The sequence below is a fragment of the Papio anubis genome, chromosome 7, assembly GCF_008728515.1.
Source record: "Papio anubis isolate 15944 chromosome 7, Panubis1.0, whole genome shotgun sequence".
NCBI classification, from domain to species: Eukaryota; Metazoa; Chordata; class Mammalia; order Primates; family Cercopithecidae; genus Papio; species Papio anubis.
Window position 1 is genome coordinate 136,481,556 of NC_044982.1, and position 17,385 is coordinate 136,498,940.

General features: G+C 44.0%; 1 protein-coding gene across 5 annotated transcripts in view; it reads right to left on the reverse strand.

The window, feature by feature from the left end:
- The window catches only part of LOC116268503 (transient receptor potential cation channel subfamily M member 7-like), a 111,018-nt gene extending 94,410 nt beyond the window's left edge, over positions 1–16,608 (reverse strand). For 3 of the 5 annotated variants that reach the window (XM_031668695.1, XM_031668694.1, XM_031668692.1), the window contains exon 1: positions 16,324–16,607. Coding sequence is in view for 3 of the 5 variants with exons in the window: in XM_031668694.1 (XP_031524554.1) it covers positions 16,324–16,326 (3 nt within the window). In the remaining 2 variants the exon portion in view is untranslated. Of the gene's footprint in view, positions 1–16,323 lie in introns of all 5 variants that reach the window. The other 2 variants (XR_004185161.1, XM_031668693.1) reach the window with 2 other exon arrangements.
- Between the last annotated feature and the right edge of the window lie 777 nt (positions 16,609–17,385).

Here is a 17,385-nt window from a genome sequence, read left to right on the forward strand (position 1 = left end):
ACCAATCAGTGATCTCTGACTGAAGTGCAGAAAAAAAAAGAGGGATGGATAATGTAAAAATCTGGATCAATATTCTAATTCTGGGCACATAATGGAATCAGTGATTCCGTATCAGTGTGGTTCCGACAGCTGCCAGTTCATGGAAAGTCTTCTAATTTAGTTTTCTTGGGATAGTTTTACTTATTTTGTTTTACTGTTATGGAATATATTGCTGTTGTACTCTTTATACAGGAATGCAGGATAAGCTTACTAAATGTTTTATTAAACACTCATTAATCTTTCAGATATCATGTTTTGTCAGAACTCAGTTATGGATGGTCCTCAGCAAACTGATGCATTCTGAATGAGCGCCTCTCTACCACGGATACAAGAGACCTTAATAATTAGGCAGAAATATCATCACCCCATTCAGCAAGAAGTTACAAAAGGTAGATCTTCGTCCCTCTACAACCCTTAGGATGAAGGATTCTCTTATAAACGGGGGGGGGGAACGTCAGAGGTGTTTAAACCAGAGTGACTCCATCTTGAATAGGGGCTGAGTAAAATAAGGCTGAGAGACCTGTTAGGCTGCATTCCCAGTAGGTTAGGCATTCTAAGTCACAGGATGAGATGGGAGTTCAACATAAGATACAGGCCATAAAGACTATGCTGATAAAACAGTTTGCAGTAAAAAAAGCTAGCCAAAACCCACCAAAACCAAGATGGCAACAAGAGTAGACCTCTGGTTTTCCTCACTGCTCATTATATGCTAATTATAATGTATCAGCATGCTAAAAGACACTCTAACCAGCACCATGACAGTTTACAGATGCCATGGTAATATCCAGAAGTTATCCCATATAGTCTAAAAAGGGGAGGAATCCTCAGTTCTGGGAACTGCCCACCCCTTTCCCAGAAAATTCATTAATAATCCACTCCTTGCTTAGCATATAATCAAGAAATAACCTCAGGACTGCTCAACCTATGGGGTAACCATTCTTTTGTTTATTTACTTTCCTAATAAACTTGCGTTCACTTTACTGTAAAAAGAAAGAAAAGGAAAGGAAAGGAAAGAAAAGAGAGAGAGAAAGAGAGAGGGAGGGAGGGAAGGGGAAAGAAAGCAAGAAAATAATAATGAGGATACCATCAACAACTCTGTGCCAAAATGTGTCAAAACATGTTAAGTAGGCCAGGTGCAGTAGCTCTTGCCTGTAACCTTAGCACTTTGGGAGGCCAATGAGGGCAGATTGCTAGAGCTCAGGAATTTGAGACCAGATAAAAGGGGGCTACTATACATTGTGGAAGGGCTAAATCGAGCTAATTATCATACACATTGCCTCACATACTATTTTTTTGTGGTGAGACCACTTAAAATATACTCTTAGTATTTTTCAAGAATACACTGTTATTTACTATAGTCACCATGTTGTACAAAAGATTTCTTGAAATTATTCCTCCCAACTGAAATTTTGTATCCTTTGACCAACATTTCCCCAGTAATCCCCACCCACCCAAGTCTCTGATAACCACCATTCTACTCTCCACCCGGAAATTGAACTTTTATCAGTTCACTTTTTCAGATTCTACATAGATGTGAGACCATGTGGTATCTGTTTTTCTGTTCCTGGCTTATTTCACTGAACATAATGTCCTCCAGGCCTATCCAGGTCACAAAAAACAGAATTTCCTTAAGATTGAATGATATTCCCTTGTGCATACTGTCATGTGCCACATAACAACACTGAGGTCAATGATGGACTGCATATTTAACAGTGGTCCCTTAAGATTATAAGGGAGCTGAAAAATTCCTATTGCAGGCTGGGTGCAATGGCTCACACCTGTAATCCCAGCATCTTGCCACGGGAGGAGGAGATGAGAGGACTGCTTGAGGCCAGGAGTTCAAGACCAACCTAGGCAGCATAATGAGATCCTGTCTCTACAACAGTTTTTGTTTTTTTTTAATTAGCCAGGCATGTTGGTGCCTGCCTATAGTCCCAACTACCTGGGAAGCTGAGGTGGGAGGATCACTTGAGCCCAGGAGTTGAGGAAGGTTCATCTGAGCTCAGGAGTTTGAGGTTAAAGTAAGCTATGACCACGTCACTACACATCAGCCTGGGTGAGAGAACTGGTCTCGAAAAAGAAAAAAAACTCCTATGGCCTACTAACATCATAGCCATCATAAGTTCATAGCTCAAGGACTACTTGGGTATTTGTTTTGATACTGGTGTAAACAAACCTGCACTGCCAGTTGCATAAAAGTATAGCATATACAATTGTGTACAGTCCATAATACTTTGTAATGATAATAAATGACTATGTTACTGATTTATGTATTTACTAGACTATGCTTTTTATGGTTAGAGTGTACTCCTACCTATTTTTGTTTTTTGTTTCTCTTTTTGAAACAGTCTCACTCTGTCACCCAGGCTGGAGTGCAGTGACATGATCTTGGCTCACTGCAACCTCCGCCTCCCGGGTTCACACTATTCTCCTGCCTCAGCCTCCTGAGTATCTGGGACTACAGGCACCCACCACCACGCCCGGCTAATTTTTTGTATCTTTAGTAGAGACGGGGTTTTTCCATGTTGGTGAGGCTGGTCTCAAACTCCCAACCTCAGGTGATTCACCCGCCTCGGCCCCCCAAAGTGCTGGGATTACAGGCATGAGCTACTGTACCTGATCTAGACTGGGTCTTTTTAAAAAAAATCTATTAACCACTGTCTTTTGTTTATTTTCAAGACAGGGCCTTGCTCTGTCACCCAGGCTGGATGGAGTGCAGTGGCACAATCAGCTCACTACAGCCTCAACCTTCTGGACTCAAGTGATGCTCCTGCCTCAGCCTCTCGAGTAGCTAGGAATACAGGCACATGCCACCATGCCTGGCTATTTTTTTTTTCTAGAAATGGGGTCTCACTATGTTGTCCAGGCTGGTCTCAAGCAATTCTTCTACTTCAGTTTCCCAAGTAGCTGGGAATACAGGCATGGGCCACTGTGCCTTTTTTTTTTTTTTTTGGGGGGGGGGGTGGGGTTTCACTCCTGTCTTCCAGTCTGGAGTGCAATGGTGCAATTTCAGCTCACTGCAACCTGTGCCTCCTGGGTTCGAGTGACTCTCTTGCCTCAGCCTCCTGAGTAGATGGAATTACAGACACCCACCCCATGCCCAGCTAATTTTCTTTTTTTTTTTTTAGATGGAGTCTTGCTCTGTCGCCAAGTTGGAGTGCAGTGGCACAACCTTGGTTCACTGCAACCTCTGCCTCTCGGATTCAAGTGATTCCCCTGCCTCAGCCTCTTGAGTAGCTGGGATGACAGGTGCACACCCCCACACCCGGCTAATTTTTTGTATTTTAGTAGAGACAGGGTTTCACCATGTTGGCCAGGCTGGTCTCAATCTCCTGACTTTGTGATCTGCCCACCTCAGCCTCCCAAAGTGCTGGGATTATAGGCGTGAGCCACCCTGCCCAGCCACCTAGCTAATTTTTGTATTTTTAGTAGAGATGGGGTTTCACCATGTTGGTCAGGCTTTTCTTGAACTCCTGACCTCAGGTGATCCACCTGCCTCCGCTTCCCAAAGTGTTGGGATTACAGGCATGAGCCATGGCACCCAGCCAGTGCCTGGTTTCTAATAAATTTCTGGTGTCACAATTTATATGTTTTTGTATTATGTATCTGTTAACAAATTATTCTTGCTATTACTATTTTTAATGGTTTTTATCTTTTAACCTTCATACTAAAAATACAAATGATTTTCATACCACCATTATGGTATTAGAGTATTCTAAATTAACTGTACTTACATTTACCAGTAAGTCTTATACTTTTCATATTCTTTTTGTTACTAATTAGCAACCCTGTCTTTCAGCTTGAAGAAATTCTGTTAGCGTTTCTTGTAACACAGGTCTAGTGGTATAAACTCTGAGTTTTGGTTTGGGAAAATCTTCATCTCTCCTTCCTTTCTGAAGGACAGCTGTGCCAGGTACAGTATTCTTGGTTGATGGGTTTTTTTTTTTTTTTCCCTTCAATACTTTGAATATATCGTCCCCTCTACTACATCTCATAGTAGTTTTGGGTTTTTCCAAGAGCTGGAAACCATAGTTGTTTCTCATTGGCAAATCCACCCAAAACTTTAGCAAACAATTTGCTAAAAGTCACTTAAATTGTGTCACTCCTATACGCACAGATTTTTACTAAATTTTATGTCTATAGGGACATACAATGACATTAGCATGTTTCAAGAAAATCTCCTGGCCAGGCACGGTGGCTCGTGTCTGTAATCCTAACACTTTGGGAAGCCGAGGCAGGTAGATTACCTGAGGTCAGGAATTTGAGACCAGCCTGGCCAACATGCTGAAACCCTGTCTCTACTAAAAATACAAAAATTAGCTGGGCATGGTGGCAGGTGCCTGTAATCGCAGCTACTCAGAAGGCTGAGGCAGGAGAATCGACTGAACCCAGGACACAGAGGTTGCAGTGAGTCAAGATTACGCCATTGCATTCTAGCCTAGGCGACAAAAGCAAAACTCCATTTCAAAAAAAAAAAAAGAAAATTTCCTACAGCTTTCCAAAGTACCTCATTCACCAATTTCGTTTATTTCAAAAACTTACTACCTTTCATTCTGTTTATGGAACAGACAAATGTAAGTATATTCTTCCCACACATAGCATTCTCATCATTTACAGCCTTCACTTGTTACACAGGAATTGGCTTCACAAACCCAACATTCACATACCCCAGCTGAAAGCTGTAAATATGACCTAATGATAAAAAAAAGTTTTTACAGTTTTTGAAATTCTAAGTTTCTGCTCTGCCATCAGTCACCCAATCAAATATGCCCTAGTTATAAATACATACAAAAATTCCTAGTTTTTTACACTTTGCTGTTTGTTCTACTGCTAGGCTGCACTACCAAATTTTACCAAGAGGTGGCAAACTACAAACACAAATCTGAAAATTCCTACATTTGTATGTTCCAAGTAATGTAAAAAGGAACTATATTCGCAGAATGCTAGCAGAGGAGGGAATCTTAAAGATCAGTTGGTGATCTTCAGTAGTTAAACAGTACAGATTCTGGAATTAGACTGATCTAAGATCCCAGCTCTGCTGTTTACTATGTGTGCAACCTTGTTCAAGTTTCAGAACCTCTTTTTGCTTCCTTACCTGTAAAACAGGGTAACAATAGTACTTACCTCACAATGTTGCTCTCATGATTAAATAAAATGATCCATGTAGGTTGTTTTAGCACAATGCATGCCACATAGTCAAATTTCAACTATGATGGTGATCACTTCAAAATTCCTTGAATTATAAATTTTTATACCAGTCTACCAGCAATAAGCGACACGTATTACAAGTAAACCTAAGCACATCTCACTCTCTAAACAAATCACTACCAGCATATCCTTCCTGCCTAGATGCTGCTAGCAAAAATTTGGGGAAAAAATTAAAGATTCCTAAAAAATTCTGCTATTAAGGTAACATGTGGAAATCAAAGATTTTTTTTAACAAATAAATACATTCTATGATTCTACATATTAAAATTAGAAAGAAGATACTAGCTATGGAGAAGTAGGTCCTATTAGGCTAACCATCCCACAGATAACCACCATAAACTCTGGACAAAAGATAAAAAAGAGGCCAGGCACAGTGGCTGACGCTGGTAATCCTAGCACTTTGGGAGGCCAAGATGGGAGGAATGCTTGAGGCCAGGAGTTTGAGACCAGCCTGGTCAACACAGCGAGACCTCATCTCTATCCGTTTAAAAAACATCTTTTTAAATAAAAAGATAAAAAAAGACTTGAGGACACTGAAAAAAGACTTGAGGACCAAAAAATAATAATGAGGATACCATCAACAACTCTGTGCCAAAACGTGTCAAAACATGTTAAGTAGGCCATCTCTATCCGTTTAAAAAACATCTTTTTAAATAAAAAGATAAAAAAGACTTGAGGACCAAAAGGAAGCAGAAACTAGATGGAGTCTACACTTAGAATAAAAGAATGGTATTGAGTGAGTTTCCCAATTTTTAAGGCTTTTTTGCCTGAAGACGGTCCCCATCCTACGCCTCGTGAACAGCTAAATACCAATAGAAATCCCACAGTCTTACTGACTTATAGAACCAGAACACCTACTCAGTGCAAGGTGAAAACAGCAGCTGGAAAGTGATGGGAAAGTTTCTCCAAGAGTCGAGAAAAGGAATCCTAAATACTTCATATTAACTCTACACAAATCTCTCGCTGACCCATGAAGAACGTACACATGGGGCAGCAGCCCAGCTAACTAAAATAACTGAGTAGACATTCCTGCTGCCCATTGTAGGAGAGACAGTTTGGAGTTTGAGTACAATAACTGTTTTAGCTTGGGATGCCACAACAAACACCACACAGACTTGGTGGGATAACAACTGAAATAAATTTTCTCACAGTTCTGGAGACTGAAACTTCAAGATCAAGATTCCAGGAGGGCCAGTGTCTGATGAGGGCTCTCAGACAGCTGCCTCCTCACTGTGTCTTCACACAGTGAAGAGGGAGTGCATAAGCTCTCCGGTATCTCTTCTTCTCAGGACATAAATCCTATCAGACCCAGGGCCTCATCCTCATGATCTCATCTATCCCTGATTACCTCCATCTCCCAAAGTTCTCATCTCCAAATACCATCACACTGGAGATTAGGGCTTCAAGATATGAATTCTCAGGGAGTGAGGGAGATCACAGGCATTCATTACATAACAATAACAACACACAAACACACACAGAGCAAAGGATTAAAAGAGAACCCAGAGACCGGGCGTGGTGGCTCACACCCATAATCCCAGCACTTTGGGAGGCTGAGGCAGGCAGATCACGAGATCAGAAGTTTAAGACCAGCCTGACCAACATGGTGAAACCCCGTCTCTATTAAAAATACAAAAATCAGTCGGGCGTGGTGTCACGGGCCTGTAATCCCAGCTGACTTGGGATGGCTAATAGACAGGAGAATCTGACTTGATACCCACAAGGCAGACGGTAATGCAAGTGAGCTGAGATCATGCCTACTAATGCACTCCATGCTTCAGCAACAGAACAAGACTTCGTATGACACGAAAAAAATAGAAATAAAGGTCCAACATACACTCCAAAATGACTAGATATGGTAATAGACAGGAAAATGTGACCTATACTCAAAAGAACGGTAATCAAATTAAAAGAAATTGCCTACTAATAAAATTCATGTGCTCAAGAAAACAAAGTTAAATGACACGAAAGACCTAGAAATTGGCTGGGCACAGTGGCTCACACCTGTAATCCCAGCACTTTGGGAGGCTAAGGCAGGCGTATCACGAGGTCAGGAGATCGAGACCAGTCTGACCAATATAGTGAAACCCCATCTCTACTAAAAAAAAATACAAAAAATCAGCCAGGCGTGGTGCTGGGCGCTGTAGTCCTAACTACTCGGGAGGCTGAGGCAGAACGGCGTGAACCCAGGAGGCGGAGTTTGCAGTGAGCCGAGATGTGCCACTGCACTCCAGCCTGGGCAACAGAGTGAGACTCCGTCTCAAAACAAACAAATAAACATAGAAATTCAGAGTTATGTGATAAATTTGTACATGGGTCAACATGCCTGCCAAGGATGACACAGACAATGACAAATAAGACTAGCCTAAAGCAAAATGTTGAAGCTGGCACTCTCTGACTTCCCCTATCAGAGTCCAATACATTTGACTTTCTGACACTCTTAGAACCTACTCTCAAGTTTCATTCATATATATATATACACACACGTAATTTTATTATGTCACAGAGTTCCACTCTTACTCTAAACTGGCTGCCAACTACTCAACTAATTAATAATTAGATATTACTGGCATTTTAGATGCAAACCCTATGAGAGAGATTTAAAGATACTATTGAAAAGCATCTATAATTCTGTAACAACTGGTAGAAAAGTTCTATATATTTAAAAACTTAATGCCAGGTGCAGTGGCTCATGCCTGTAATCCCAACACTTTGGGAGGCCAAGGCAGGAGGACCACTCAAGCCAAGGAGTTCAAGATCAACCTGGGCAACAGAGTGAGAAGCCCGTCTCTGCAAAAACAAAAAAAAATTTTTTTTGAGATGAAGTCTCGCTCTGTCACCCAGGCTGGAGTGCAATGGTGCGACCTCAGCTTACTGTAACCTCCACCTCCTGGGTTCAAATGATTCTCCTGCCTCAGCCGCCCAAGTAGCTGGGACTACAGGTGTGTGCCACCACGCATGGCTAATTTTTCTATTTTTAGTAGAGATGGGGTTTCACCATGTTGGCGAGGATGGTCTCAATCTCTTGACCTGGTGATCTACCCACCTCGGCCTTCCAAAGTGCTGGGATTACAGGCGTGAACCACAGTACCCAGGCAAAAATTTTAACTAGCTAGGTTGGTGGTATGGGCCTGTCATTTTAGGTACTTGGGAGGCTGAAGTGGCAAGATCACTTGAGTGTAGAAGGTTGGGAATGCAGTTAAGCCATGATCATGCCACTGCACTCTGACATGGGCAAGAGGGCAAGACACTATCCAAAAAAAAAGAAAAGAAAACTTGGACATTCACACTGCAAGTAAGCCATATCAACCCATTATCTATCAGTGAGTAGGGTGTTGATACTTTTGTTGATACATTCACGATAGGTTTCTACAGGTTTTATTTTTTTATATATATATATATATATATATTTTTTTTTTTTTTTTTTTTTTTGAGACAGAGTCTTATTTTGTCGCCCAGGCTGGGGTGCAGTGGTGCAATCTGGAGTCACTGCAACCTCCATTTCCGGGTTCAACCAATTCTCATGCCTCAGTCTTGCAAGAAGCTGGGATTACAGGTGCACACCACCACGTCCAGCTGATTTTTATATTTTTAGTAGAGACAGGGTTATCCACGTTGGCCAGGCTGGTCTCAAACTCCTGGCCTCAAGCAATCCGCCTGCCTCAGCCTCCCAAAGTACTGGGATTACTTTGGGAGAGTCACCATGCCCAGTCTTTTCTTGCTGCTTTTAACAAAGAGTTACACCCATCCAGAAATCTATTTAGCTTAATGACTTTTCTAAACTACTAAGGATTGCCGGGCCCGGTGGCTCAAGCCTGTAATCCCAGCACTTTGGGAGGCCGAGACGGGCGGATCACGAGGTCAGGAGATCGAGACCATCCTGGCTAACACGGTGAAACCCCGTTTCTACTAAAAAATACAAAAAACTAGCCGGGCGAGGCGGCGGGCGCCTGTAGTCCCAGCCACTCGGGAGGCTGAGGCAGGAGAATGGCGGGAACCCGGGAGGCGGAGCTTGCAGTGAGCTGAGATCCGGCCACTGCACTCCAGCCTGGGCGACAGAGCAAGACTCCGTCTCAAAAAAATAAAAAAATAAATAAATAAATAAACTACTAAGGATTGCCTCAGAGTATGTGTCTCTGCACTTGTCAAAATAAAATGCACGGCCAGGTGGTGGCTCACGCCCGTAATCCCAGCACTTTGGGAGGCCAAGGCAGGTGGATCACTTGAGGTCAGGAGTTCGAGGCCAGCCTGGCCAACATGGTGAAACCCCGTCTCTAATAAAAATATAAATATTAGCTGGGCATGGTGGCAGGTGCTTGTAATCCTAGCTACTTGGGAGGCTGAGAGAGGAGAGTCACTTGAACCCAGGAGACAGAGGCTGCAGGGAGCACCACTGCACTCCAGCCTGGGTGAAAGAGCAAGACTCCATCTCAAAAAATATAAAAATAAAAATAAAATAAAATGCCTACAGACTAATGTGTGTAATCCTAGTACTTTAGGAGGCCAAGGTAGGTAGATCACTTGAGACCAGGAGTTCAAGACCAGCCTGAGCAACATGGCAAAACCCTGTCTCCACTAAAAACACAAATTTTTTAAAAATAAAAATAAAAAACCAAAAAGTAGCCCAATGTGGTGGTGCAACCTGTAACCTCAGCTCCTTGGGAAGCTGCAGCAGGAGAACGGCTTGAACCCGGGAGGCGGAGATGCAGTGAGCCAAGATCGCGCCACTGAACTCTAGCCTAATTGACAGAGTGAGACACTCGTCTAAAAAAAAAAAAAAAAAAAAACAGACAACTGAGTTGTAAATTATCTGTCCTGTCCTAAGGTTAATACACAGAAATTTGATAGTAAAGGAAATTCTATTAGATTTCATTATCATTTGAAGAAAATCAAGTACAGCAAACTTTTTAAGTTACAACTTTTTTAAAAAGAATCTTAACTTTTTAAACTTGACATAACATCTGTCATCTGAGGTCTTATAAATATACACGTCCCTGAATATCAAAGGCCTTCTCCAAGTTTCTATAATTTGGCAGGTCAATACCTACTCTACCACTTTTAGTCTTGTGACCGTTGGCAAGTGATTTTTGATTCTCTGCTCTTTATACATAAATAATGGAGAAAACAGTATTGACTTCACAGAGTTTTCCTGAGGGATTAATATATGTAAAGTGCCGGGCGAGGTGGCTCACGCCTGTAATCCCAGCTACTCAGGAGGCTGATACAGGAGAATCACTTGAACTCGGGAGGCGGACGTTGCAGTGAGCTGTGATCACGCCATGCACTTCAGCCTGGGTGACCGAGACTCTGTCTCAAAAAAAAAAAAATATATATATATATATATGTATACGTATATATATAAAGCATTCAGAGCAATGGCCACAACTAAATGCTGACACATGTTAGCTAATGCAAAAATGTGCCTAAAGCCTATTACATACTTCTCTTAGTCCAGAGTATCTTCTGGGTATTGGGTATGACAAATTAGACTAGGAAGACTATCAGTTCATATACTAAAGAGTAATGTATAACCCTATCTTTCTAGTCTAATTATGTTTCTCCAGTGTCCTCCTAATAGTAATAGAATGCTTCTCAGGTAACTTTCCTCCTGTCATCTCCAGTGTACTACCAAACTGCCAGCAGAAAGCAGAAAACTAAGCCTGTTAAATTTCACTTTGCACATATTTTTCAATCAGTGAACTCTGTCTCAAGGTTGCTATATTATTGATGACTTAGCTCAAAAGCTTTCTGCTCACTTTCCACAAGGAGCTTGGTTTCCAAAGGTTAAGGTTTCCAGAAGTCTGGCCATTGGATAGTTAAGGTGTTACGTTATTGACATGTTTACACGATGGTAAGAGCGGTAAACAGCATTTCACAGACTTTAATCCTAATATTGCTAATCCTCAGTAACCCTAATATTGCTCCTTAGGTCAAGTACACAAAAGATTATCATCTGCCTTTTACAGACTGAGAAGATAACAGTGATGCTCATAAAAGACTGTGACAGGCGGTGGCTCACACCTGTAATCCCAGCACTTTGGGAGGCCTATCATGGGTGGGCAGATGATGAGGTCAGGAGTTAGAGACGAGGCTGGCCAACATGGTGACACCCCATCTCTACTAAAAATACAAAAATTATTTAGGCATGGTGGCAGGCACCTGTAATCCCAGCTACTCGAGAGGGTGAGGCAGAAAAATCTCTTGAAACTGGAAGACAGAGATTGCCGTGAGCCGACGTCACGCCACCGCACTCCAGCCTGGGTGAAAGAGCAAAACTCAGTCTCAAAAAAAAAAAAACAAAAAGACCGTGACCTGGTAAAAATATGTCAAGACTCAAGTCTTGACTTACCAACTTCAAAAAACTGCTTACCTCCACACACCAAAATTCCTTTAACAGGGTTCTAAAATCTCTACATGGTCAGAAAACTAAATACACACTACCAGAAAAACAGGTTAAAAAAATCCAGAGCATGAGGTCAGGAGATAGAGACTAGTCTGGCCAACACGGTGAAACCCCATCTCTATTAAAAATATAAAAATTACCTGGGCATTGTGGTGCGCGCCTGTAATCCCAGCGACTTGGGAGGCTGAGGCAGGAGAATCGCTTGAACCCAGGAGGCGAAGGTTGCAGTGAGCCAAGATCGCACCATTGCACTCCAGCCTGGGTGACAAGAGCGAAACTCCGTCTCAAAAAAAAAAAAAAAAAAAAAAAATCCAGAGCAATTTTCTAAATTCAAAATTAACTGCACCAAAAAGTCAACAAAATCTCTAAAAGAACTAACAATTTAAATTAGAACTAATCATATTTTTATAAAGTACAAGAGGTCCAATTCTCCAAGTCAAATACTGCATTCACATTCAACTAATCTAATAATTGCAAAAGCACCATCTAAAAGTGACACCCATCTTAAGTTCTTTTTATTGATTCACATAAATGACTCAGTTAAAAATCCCCATAGTCAGGCCGGGCGCGGTGGCTCACGCCTGTAATCCCAGCGCTTTGGGAGGCCGAGGCGAGCGGATCACAAGGTCAGGAGATTGAGACCATCCGGGCTAACACGGTGAAACCCATTGCTACTAAAAATACAAAAAAATTAGCTGGGCATGGTGGTGGGCGCCTGTAGTTCCAGCTACTCGGGAGGCTGAGGCAGGAGAATGGTGTGAACCCGGGAGGTGGAGCTTGCAGTGAGCCAAGATTCCCAGCTACTTGGGAGGCTGAGGCTGGAGAATGGAGTGAACCCAGGAGGTGGAGCTTGCAGTGAGCTGAGATTGCGCCACTGCACTCCAGCCTGGGAGACAGAGCTCCGTCTCAAAAAAAAAAAAAAAAATCCCCATAGTCAAGTAATGTTTATGTCCTAAACTAACCTCAACCACTGAATTTTGCTTCACTGTACCAAACATTTTTTTTTTTTTTGAGACAGGGTCTGGTTCTGTTACCCAGGCTGTTGTGCAGTGACATGATCTCAGCTCACTGCAACCTCAAGCCATCCTCCCACCTCAGCCTCCCAAGTAGCTGGGACCACAGGTGCACATCACCATGCCCAGCTTTTTTCTTTTTTGGTAGAGACTGGGTTTCACCATCTGTCCCAGGCTAGTCTTGTACTCCTGGGCTCAAGGGATCCACCCGCCTCAGTCTCTCAAAGTGCTAGGATTATAAGCATGAGCCACTGCACCCTGACCCAGGTACCAAACTTAAAGCAGACATTTAACAGGCAGTCACTAAAGAAAAAAACTGCAATTTACTTATATGTTGAAAGATTTCCCAAAAAGAAAGGAGAAAAGGAAACCCAGAATGAAGTAATAGATCAATGACAAAACTAAATGGCTACTACAAAAACTATTACATGAGTAACTTATGGGGTACTTCACAACAGAGAGATCAGGCATCAGGCAACACAAATCCACTGGTCAATCTTAACATTAAAAAAAAAAAAAAAAAAAAAAGAAGCCGAGTGCAGTGGCTCACGCCTGTAATCTTAACACTTCGGGAGGCCAAAGTGGATGGATCGCCTGAGGTCAGGAGTTCGAGACCAGCCTGGCCAACATGGCAAACCCTGTCTCTACTAAAAATACAAAAATTAGCCGGGCATGGTGGCAGACGCCCCTAATCTCAGCTTCCAGAGGCTGGGGCAGCAGAATCGCTTGAACCAGGGAGGCAGAGGTTGCAGTAAGCCAGGCACTCCACTCTGGGCAACAAGAGTAAGACTCTGTCCTAAAACAAAACAAAACAAACAACAACAAAAAAAGAGCAAGACTCCATCTCAAAAAACAAAAAAAGACAGTACTTGCCTCTTAATGTAATGCAATAAAAAGTACATAGTACTATCTATGAATATTGTCAAAGCATGTAACTAAAATCCGATCAAGTCTCTCTTTTTTTTTTTTTTTTTGAAACAGAATCTCACCCAGGCTGGAGTGAATGGCGCGATCGTGGCTCACTACAACCTCTGCCTCCAAGTTCAAGAGATTCTCCTGCCTCAGCCTAATGAGTAGCTGGGATTATAGGCGCCCATCACAATGCCCAGCTAATTTTTGTATTTTTAGTAGAGACGGGGTTTCACCATGTTGGCCAGGCTGGTTTTGAACTCCTGACCCCAAGTGATCCGTGATCAGCCTGTCGCCGCCTCCCAAAGTGTAGGGATTACCGCGCCCTGCCTGATCAAGTTTTTTTTTTTTTTTTTTTGAGACGGAGTCTCACTCTGTAACCCAGGCTGGAGTGCAGTGGCACCATCTCCGCTCACTGCAACCTCCACCTTCCAGGTTCAAGCTATTCTCCTGCCTTAGCCCCCTGAGTAGCTGGTATTACATGCGAGCGCCACCACGCCCGGCTACTGATCAAGTCTTTAGACTAACTACTAGTTCACAGGAAATAAAGAGAAAAGACCGGTCAAAACGGGGCATACCTGTAATCCCAACACTTTGGGAGGCAAGGCAGGCGGATCACCAGAAGTCAGGAGTTCAAGACCACCCTGGCCAATATGGTGAAACCCCGCCTCCACTAAAAATACAAAAATTAGCCGGGTGTCGTGGCTCGCACCTGTAGTCCCAGCTACTTGGGAGGCTGAGGCAGAAGAATCACTTGAACCCAGGAGGCAGAGGCTGCAGTCAGCCGAGATCACTACACTGCACTCAGCCTGGGCAACAGAGCGAGACTCCTTCTCAAACAAAAAGAAAAAAGAAAAAAAAAATACAGAGAAAGAAACATGTTACACGACACTACAGGGATGCATTCAACAAAATCCAAACTGATGGAAATTCTACAGGGCAAATGATGGGGTTTTTTTTTCCAACAAATAAATGGCAAACAACACCCCCACACCCCAAGAGAGAAGGTACTAGAGACTGAAAGAGTTACCAACCAAATGCTATCTGCAGAATTATTTGTAACCTGATTCAAACAAATCAACTGACTAAAACAAGAGACAATCAGGGAAATATGCTGAATATTCAATATTAAGCAATTATTCATTTTTAGGTGTGATAATAATATTGTAGTTATGTTAAAAAGTCCTTGTCTTTTTAGACATAAACACAATAAAGTATCCATAAATGACATTTGTCTGGGATTTGCTTTAAAATCATTCCATTGAGGAAAAACAGGAGGAGTAATAGAAGAAATAAAATTCACATGGTTGAAGCTGTTGAAACTGGCCAATGGATATATACAGTAGTTTATTCTACAATATATCTTCGCATGTTTGAAATCTCCCATGTTGGCCTGGCGTGGTGGTTCATACCTGTAATCCCAGCACTTTCGGAAGCTGAGGTGGGTGGATCACCTGAGGTCAGTTTTTAGAGACTAGCCTGCCAAACATGGTGAAACCCCGTCTCTACTAAAAATGTAAAAATTAGCCGGGCATGGTGGCTACAGTTCCAGCTACTCGGGAACCTGAGGCAGGAGAATCGCTTGAACCCGGGAGGCAGAGGTTGCAGTGAGCAGAGATCGCGCTACTGCACTCCAGCCTGGGTGACAGAGTGAGACCCTGTCTCAAAACAAACAAACAAACAAAAAGAATAAGGTGGAAAATAGTGGAAGGCACATTATCTATTCAAAGTATTACTACACTTGTGGTATAAGTAAAACTCTTATTTCAGTGTTGTATGGCACTTGAATAGCGTCCAGTGAAAAGCAAACTTGCCGGACTCCAGCAGAGGGAGAGTTGTTTGCACAAAGCCTATTATATTCAAGTACTGATCAAAAATACCTACTCTGCTCTTCATGTCCCTGATGTAAATGACTTTCTTTTTAAGAAATCTTCAAAACTGGTTCCTGAGATCCAAAAATAAAAAGCTCTATCGGAAGCTGCAATGCACCGCCTCCCTCTCTCCATTCCGCACCTTTTGGGTTAAAACACGATCAGCCGTTCTCTGGGGCAACGGATGAGGTAGTTCGACTTAAATCCTGACTGACAGTACATCGTCTTGGTCCCCACAGAAGTCTCCCCCCACCCACCAAAAATCCTTAATTCTTGCTAAAGAAAAAAGATCTACTATCAATATTGTCAAATCCCTCCGTTTTGGCTCCAAAAAGGAAATGTACCTGTAGAGTAACCGCTGCACAGCAAACAAGGCACTGCTCCAAACCCGTGTCCTCTACCCCCTTTTTGCACCCTTCCAGCCCTCCCTCCCTTTTTCCATGCAGAACTTGAGCAGAGCATTTGGCTCCCTTATCTGCCAGCAACTGGCGCCAGGAGGACCGTGCTCCCAGGAGATGCGGGGCTTGAAGGCTGAGCGCTGCGTCGGGCGCGCTGCGGCCGCTCAGTTCAGCCCAGCCAAGCAGTCCCCGGCTCGCGCCTCTGCCGCCTCGAGAGGCCCTCGCTGGTAGCCGAGTCTCGGCTCAGGGGATTCCCGAGAAGAGATGTCGCGTCGGACTTGCTACCTGCTCCCGCCCCTCACCCCCGAACGAACTGCACACCCGTCCCGCGACCCGTTCCGACAAATCCGGAAGCCTCAAAGCAATTTGGGGGTACTTCGCCGCATGGAACGCAGCTCCCTACAAACTTGCCTGCCAAGTCTCTCCTTTACCGCCCGCAACCCCAGGACCATTCCCCGCCCGGGCCTGCCTGGGTCTAGTACCATTCTCCTCACGGGGCGGACTCCGGAAGGGCAGCAACTCCACCTCCTCCTCCTCCGCGGCCTGTAGCCATCTATCGGGAAGCGTCTCCGGAGGCGGCAGCAGAGGCCGCCGGACAAGGAACGCCCAGGGAAACCTTCTCAGAACTAACTCAGCTCCGACGCTAGCAGCAGAAGCCGAGTCTTTCATAATTGTGCGACCAACTCCTCCGGGTGACTGGCCACAGGGACGCGCCCGCGCCCGCCTCCGCCGGCGACGGGGCTGGGGACGGACCACGTGAGCGGCGCGGCGCGTGCGTCGCCGCCCGCGGGTCGGGTCACGTGAAGGGCGCGCGCTCCCTCGCTTCCAGGCCACCTCCCTGCCCGCCGCGCGTACGCGCCGGGCAGGAGCGCGCCCCCACGCCGACCGCCTGCGGGTTCCCCTAAAGTGGTGGGGTGTTCACGCCGTATATCCGTTGGATACCTAGGCAGGACTTGGGCAAACATCTACCTCAACTACGAGAGTGGAACTTGGGGAATCGGAGGTTGAGGGTTAAGGTTGCAGGCTTCCGGATGCAGTTTGGAGTTGCTGTGTGGGCTCATTCCGCTCACCGGGCCTGGCCAGTGCCGACCCGCTCCAGCAGACTCCAGTGTCGCAGCACACTCTCTGTGCTTCAGAGCGGGTAGAGGCTTTAAATGTTACTCTCTCCTGTCCAAAATGCAGAATCATCTTCTTACCCCGATCATGTTCTTCCTCTAGCCTCTCCTGTTGCTGCCGGTAAATATTCTTCTTGGTTTAACTATGAGACTGTCTTTTTCCCTCCGGCGATAATCACCCACATAACACGCATACACCACACCTTCTGGACCAGAGACTGGGTTATTCCCTGGATGTAATATGTACCTATCCACCTTTCCATTTATTTTGCTATCACACAAGCCCAGGTTTGGCTATTAGCAATGGTTTACTAAATGGTATTCTTTATCTACTGGGAAAACCACAATCAGTTTGATTTTCTTAAAACTGCTTTAACATCTTTCTGCTCCAGAAGACTTCGAGAGTTCTTCCATCTGACCCTCCCTCAG